Source organism: Brachyistius frenatus, unplaced genomic scaffold (assembly GCF_029030835.1).
Source record: "Brachyistius frenatus isolate BFR_SWC_R1_liver_20210118 unplaced genomic scaffold, ASM2903083v1 Contig_633, whole genome shotgun sequence".
NCBI lineage: Eukaryota > Metazoa > Chordata > Actinopteri > Embiotocidae > Brachyistius > Brachyistius frenatus.
This window is the reverse complement of record NW_027211232.1, coordinates 1-7,346: the sequence shown is the minus strand read 5'-3', so window position 1 is coordinate 7,346 and position 7,346 is coordinate 1. Positions and strand designations below refer to the sequence as shown.

The window sequence follows — 7,346 nt, the reverse complement described above, 5'->3', positions numbered from 1 at the left end:
TTTTTTTATTTTTGTTTTTTACACTCCGAATGCTTTTTTCCACTCCGATTCATGACGTATCAAGAAGCTCGTCATTTCTTAAAAAAAATGTCAAAAACAAAAACACACTTCACTCGCTGTAGATTTATTTTATTTTTTATTTTTTTTTTCTTAGCGAAGTTCAAGTTTGTTTTTTTGGGCAAAATATTGGTTTTGGCATGAAAAGGTTCAAATTGAGTCTCTGTTCTCTCCTCCAACTCCTCTGATGAATTTTCTAGCATGAAGTTTTGTAAAAATGCTTTAATTTATTCCCACAATGTTTTTTTTCTTTTTTTTTCTTTTGGTAGCATTTCATGTCTGTTTCTGTCTGTGTGTGTCTCTGTGTGTGTGTGTGTGTGTGTGTGTGTGTGTGTGTGTGTGTGTGTGTGTGTGTGTGTGTGTGTGTGTGTGTGTGTGTGTGTGTGTGTGTGTGTCACAAATACCGATGAATCCACTGTTGATTTGTACTGTACATAAGAAATGGTTGTAAATGACACCAGCATTTTAATCACGTTCTCATCACTCTGTCTCTCTCTCTCTCTCGCTCACACACACACACACACACACACACACACACACACACACACACACACACGCCGCGGGCGCGCGCCCACACACATACACACACCGCTTTGTTTTGCTGGTCGTGCACATTTGGTTTTGATTTATATAAATATTCTTGAGAAGAAAATACAACTGGTGGTCTGATTTGTTCTTTCGGTTATCGTCCACGCCTTGATATAAAGTTCTCTCTTCTCACCTGTGCACACGCGCACACACACACACACACACACACACACACACACACACACACACACACACACACACACACACACACACACACACACACACACACACACACACTTCATCCTTTGCTATTCCTGAACTGAAGGGATTTCTACAGGCAAACAGATAAGCCCTTAGCTTGCCCCTCTCTGCCAATTCAACCTGCTGGCACAGTGGAAGGACGGACACACACACACACACACACACAGGTTGCTAAATAAAGTTGCGAGTGGTCGCAGCCAGACTTTGAATGTTTAAAAAGCTGATGTCCCGCAGGCGAAGGTCAGGAGAAATAGTTTTGGGAGGCAAAACACTGTAAAAGATGTCAAAATAAAATGCCGTTTGGACAGTGGTACCAGTAGGTGAAACCCGTAAATTAAAAACAAGCAAACTCTCTCCGGGACGCATGGAACTCCTTTGACGGTGACGTCACATCATGTTGGTGACGTCATGTTGTTGACACACACACACACACACACACACACACACACACACACACACACACACACACACACACACACAAACCCGTTTTCAATAAACCTGGTTTTCATCATCCAACCGTGTGTTCTGCTTCTGGGTCCGTTTCCTGATCTATCGGAACAGATGTGGGTTTAGCTGCGGTAGCAGTGGGGTGTGTGTGTGTGTGTGTGTGTGTGTGTGTGTGTGTGTGTGTGTGTGTGTGTGTGTGTGTGTGTGTGTGTGTGTGTGTGTGTGTGTGTGTGTGTGTGCGGAGCAGTTATTTGACTATAAACTTTGCCTTTTCGTGTCATTTTGGAGTATTATTGAAAGCCAAAACAAGGCAAATGCGCAGCATTCGCACAAACGTGTGTAACTCGGGCGCCGATGACGACCGAACGACGATTCTCTGAACACTTATGACGTTTATAGCTTCTCTGTGATACTTACCGTGAAGCAGGAGCAATCATAACGTGTTGATTGACTCTTTGCCTTGTTAAATGCCAATAAATGTTCCTTTTTCTTGGTGCCGATGCCGTAATTTGGAGGTGACTTACTTTGTTTCTGATTCTTGGTTCGGTGCGATGTCACCATCAAAGGGGTTCCACGTATTATGATGTCGCCAACATGACGCGATGTCACCATCAAAGGGGTTCCACGTATTATGATGTCGCCAACATGACGCGATGTCACCATCAAAAGGGTTCCACGTATTATGATGTCGCCAACATGACGCGATGTCACCATCAAAAGGGTTCCACGTATTATGATGTCGCCAACATGACGCGATGTCACCATCAAAGGGGTTCCACGTATTATGATGTCGCCAACATGACGCGATGTCACCATCAAAGGGGTTCCACGTATTATGATGTCGCCAACATGACGCGATGTCACCATCAAAAGGGTTCCACGTATTATGATGTCGCCAACATGACGCGATGTCACCATCAAAGGGGTTCCACGTATTATGATGTCGCCAACATGACGCGATGTCACCATCAAAGGGGTTCCACGTATTATGATGTCGCCAACATGACGCGATGTCACCATCAAAGGGGTTCCACGTATTATGATGTCGCCAACATGACGCGATGTCACCATCAAAAGGGTTCCACGTATTATGATGTCGCCAACATGACGCGATGTCACCATCAAAGGGGTTCCACGTATTATGATGTCGCCAACATGACGCGATGTCACCATCAAAGGGGTTCCACGTATTATGATGTCGCCAACATGACGCGATGTCACCATCAAAGGGGTTCCACGTATTATGATGTCGCCAACATGACGCGATGACACCATCAAATGGGTTCCACGTATTATGATGTCGCCAACATGACGCGATGTCACCATCAAAGGGGTTCCACGTATTATGATGTCGCCAACATGACGCGATGTCACCATCAAAGGGGTTCCACGTATTATGATGTCGCCAACATGATGCGATGTCACCATCAAAAGGGTGCCACGTATTATGATGTCGCCAACATGACGCGATGTCACCATCAAAGGGGTTCCACGTATTATGATGTCGCCAACATGACGCGATGACACCATCAAAGGGGTTCCACGTATTATGATGTCGCCAACATGATGCGATGTCACCATCAAAGGGGTTCCACGTATTATGATGTCGCCAACATGACGCGATGTCACCATCAAAGGGGTTCCACGTATTATGATGTCGCCAACATGACGCGATGTCACCATCAAAAGGGTTCCACGTATTATGATGTCGCCAACATGACGCGATGTCACCATCAAAGGGGTTCCACGTATTATGATGTCGCCAACATTATTATGTAATAACATCACTTAAAAGATGCTGAGTGGGCTGGAATGGCAGGTGTGGCAGTCTACCAGGTGGACGACCTCGCCTTCATTAACTCACTACGTCGCCACGGAAAGAGAACAATAACAGGGAAACATACAAGTGTGAAAAAGTTGAGGCCACATTTGAGTGTTCTCTATTCATTTCCTGTTGATTTCAGGCATTTTAGGTGCTCATAAGCAACGTTATTTAAGCGTGGCAGATTCTCCAAAGTTTTCTCGATGTAAAAACGATGACATTAAAGTATTTTGCAGGTTTTGGCTATTCACCACAACGAATATATTCTTAGTTTTGACCATTTTCACGATATGTCAGCTTTTTTTTCTGTTTTTTCAACAGACTGCCATCTATTCCTTTTACTAATACAAAGTCATCAAGTTTGTGTTTTCTGGGATGTGACTCAACCAAAAAAACGTGAAAACAATATAACACAATCATGCATGTGTCCATCAACTGGGGGGGGGGGAGGGGGATGCCTGGAACTCCTCTTACTCTTGGTGAACAGTGACATCTTGTGGTGTAATTGTATTACGTCACCCTGTAATCGTGAGTCCCCCTTTAATGAAACACAAAAGTTGATACAGATGTCGGATGTAATTCTTAAGGTTTTGAACATGTTTTGATTCTGTGAAATTCTTAATGAACTTGATGACAAACTTGGTTAAACAGCAGGTCAAATAAAAAGGAGTACGTTTTGAGTCTGCTTGGTCCAAAATAATCAAATACGGGTTCACAGAGTCGAAAAGATGTCAAAGACCTGAAAACGTTTGCAGCAGGTCATTAGCAAATCAGTCGTGATCCTGCTTTGATGCTTAAGGTGCTAGTTATCTGTCTTCGGGGCCAGCCGACACGAGGCCCCGATTGATTTCCCAACAGGAGCTTCAGATGTGATTGATGATCTGAACTAATGACGAGGGAGAAATTAACGGGGAGCCCGAATTTACATAATGTTCTATTAATCACTATGACAGAGGGCACTGGGGGTGGTGATGGTGGAAGGGTGGTGGTGGCGGTGTTTGTTGGTGGTGAGGGGCAGCAGCAACAAACACCAAGGGAAGTCTATCTATCTATCTATCTATCTATCTATCTATCTATCTATCTATCTATCTATCTATCTATCTATCTATCTATCTATCTATCTATCTATCTATCTATCTATCTATCTGTCTGTCTGTCTGTCTGTCTGTCTGTCTGTCTGTCTGTCTGTCTATCTATCTATCTATCTATCTATCTATCTATCTATCTATCTGTCTATCTATCTATCTGTCTATCTGTCTATCTATCTATCTGTCTACCTATCTGTCTGTCTGTCTGTCTGTCTGTCTGTCTGTCTGTCTGTCTGTCTGTCTGTCTATCTATCTGTCTATCTATCTATCTGTCGGATGTTATGTATTATAATACACTGGATTAACACTAAATCATGACTCAGCAGCTTCCCTACTGAATATAACAGGTGTAATTAAGACAAAAACAATCCTTCCAAAAGTCATCGCAGATTCAATTCAATTTTATTGTGTAGCGCCAAAATCACGACGCAGCTTATTTCGTGGCACTTTAACACGTTAAAGTCCTCGCAACAGAACTTTTACCGCATTTATACAGAGAAACCCAACAATTCAAAAATTCCCACAAGGGAGAAACCACACATTATATATGTATAATATTTATATAATTCATAAAACACGGATTCAGTAATTAGTCACTTCAAAAAAATTGGAAGTTCATTTACATTTTTAGAGCAATTTGCAACTTGAACACTCAGTGCCGTGGTGCGTTTAAGACCAGTCATCAAAACAACATGCGCAGATGTAACGGTATGTGTGAGTTTGTGTTTCACACGCTGATGTGACTTCTCTTCGTGACCTTTTAAGGACTGCGATCAAGGTGATCTGTGAAATACACGTATTCAGTTTTAATTCGAATGAGAAGGTTTCATTTCTGCTCTTTGAACGTGAAGATCCATTTTTATTTTTTATTTTTTTATTTTTTTTTACCACGCGACGTAAACGCGACGGAAAGAGTTGGTAGCTGGTGACGTCAGCACGCTGGGCGCCAAATTTGTATCGCGCGAACGGCGCAACAACAAAGACAGTAGCGGACCGAGTGGTCCTGAGGATTTGTCCTTGAATGTCGGTGTTTTTTGGTTTTTTTTGTAAAGCTGTAGCCCTTCCAGTATGTCTCAACCGACTACATACTCGCCCAGCTTCAAACGTCCGGCGGAAATTTTGCGAATGAGGCGGAGAAGAGCCCGAAGCGAAGCCGGCGTCTTCTCCGGCGCGAGCGCCCCGGGTTCCGCTGACGGCCCCGGACAAAGCAGCTCGTCCCCGGCGGGAGTTCGCTCCTTCTCCCCGGGGCCGCTCTTCAACAGCCAGAACCGTCCGGGAGGTGGAATGAAACGCAGGAACCCTTTCGCGAATATCGAAAATACCTTCAGCCCCAAAAAGAAGCTTCTTATTTTTAACGACGGCGGTAAAAGGGCGGAAGCCGCGGGTGGTAGTAAGACACCGACGGGAAAGGAGGGGGGCGAGGACGGGCCGACGAGGGGAGAGTTGCCTTTCGGGGTCTTGTTGACGGAGGCAGAAACACAGGAAAGGCAAAATAATACCAGCAAGGTTGGTTGTTATTGATTAACAGTATTTCATGTACACGTCACGGAACTTCGAAATAAAACGTGAAATCTACGCGACAGCGTTGATATCAACCCCCACATTTACTCAAATAAATCATCATCTGTGTATTTTTACACGATTTTCACTTGAGCCGAATTGAAGTTCAAGCCCCTTTAATGGTTGCTGCACTGCATAAACACACTTATACATTTTAACATCGGCTTATTAAACAGTAGTCTTTTATTTCTACCTATTTTCCCCCTGACTTCCGTGTGCAGAAGCGTCTCTCTTTCTCAGATGATGACTCTCTGTTTGAAGAAGAGGAGGAGGAGGAAGATGTCAAGAGTCCACTGCTGAAGGTAGGAGTTTTTTTTTAATTTTTATTTTACTTTTTATACAAGATGACATTTAATTCATTTGTATTGTTGTTTTTTTGAATTTCCATTTGACTGATATAGCGCCAGATCACAACACAACAGGTTATTTAAGGTCAAAGTCGAGCTTGAAACAAAAGTTGCAGCATTAATTGTAAAAAAAATGAATAATCACAATCTCAATTCAGTTCTATTCAATTTTATTATTTCAGCGCCAAATCACAACGCAATTGGTCATTTCAAGGCCCTTAACGCAGTTAAATTCCCGACAGCAGAACTTTACAACGTTATAGAAAGGAACCCAAAAATTCCCACGTAAGCTGCGAGGGGGGAAAAAAACAAAAAACTCCCCTTTAACAGGAAGTAAAACCTCCAACAGAACCAGGCTCGGAGGTGGGCGGAGCCTGTGGGAGAGCAGAGAGAGAAAAGGGCAGCGCAGAGATCCAAAACATACACGCCCGCTTTGTATCTTTCACTAGTATTTAATACACTTATTTACCCCCCCCCCCCCTCCTTCTTCCCCAAAAATGTTTTCCCGCTCTCTTCCCCAGAGCCCGCAGAGCATCGCCCCCGCCTCCATAGCGCCCCCCGTCTGCACGGAGTACCCGGCGGACTGGAGCCTGAAGACGCGCCTCCTCTTCACCTCGCCGCTCAGCCTGTCGTGGGCCGAGCAGCCCAAAGCCCAGGAGGAGGCGGCGGGCCTCAGCCGCCACTGCAGGGCCCAGTTCGCCCCCGTGCCTCACGCCCTGCAGGTTTGCGTCCACATAGATAGATATATCTATATATATATATCTATATATATATGTGTGGGGGAGATGATTTTCAAAATGCGTCCGACTCACTCGGGTAATCCTGATCTCGTTGCCCCCCTTCCCTCCCCCGTAGGATCCCAGGTCGTGCTCCGAGCTCCGCTGCGCCTTCCAGCAGAGCCTGGCCTACTGGCAGCACCCGTCGCTGCCGTGGCTCCCGCTGTTCCCCCGCATCAACGCCGACCGGAGCTTCGCGGGGAAGAGCGCGCCGTGGGCTCAGGACGCCGCGCTGCAGCGCACGCTCATGAGGGAGTGGTGAGGCGACGGCGGACAAAGCGCCCGGCGTATTAATACAAACATTTTATTTGTATTTTTTTTTTTATCTCCTCGGAAGGTTGTTTTTTTTAAACGCGAGGAATCCCGGTTGTCTCATAATGATAATAATAATTTGTATGACACTTGTCCTCCTCCCCTTCCTCCTCCTCCCTCCTCCTCCAGGTCGGTCAGCCTGTCGTCC

The 7,346-nt window shown here is 45.0% G+C and overlaps 1 protein-coding gene across 1 annotated transcript; it reads left to right on the top strand.

Annotated features, from left to right (window-relative positions):
- Positions 1-5,214: 5,214 nt before the first annotated feature.
- Positions 5,215-7,343, top strand: LOC138614953 (protein downstream neighbor of son homolog; the record flags this gene model as incomplete). The annotated part of the gene is made up of 5 exons (XM_069688567.1): positions 5,215-5,709; positions 5,985-6,065; positions 6,632-6,832; positions 6,966-7,144; positions 7,328-7,343. Coding segments are annotated over exons 1-5 (915 nt in total), but the record flags the coding sequence as incomplete, so codon positions are not given.
- Positions 7,344-7,346: the final 3 nt, after the last annotated feature.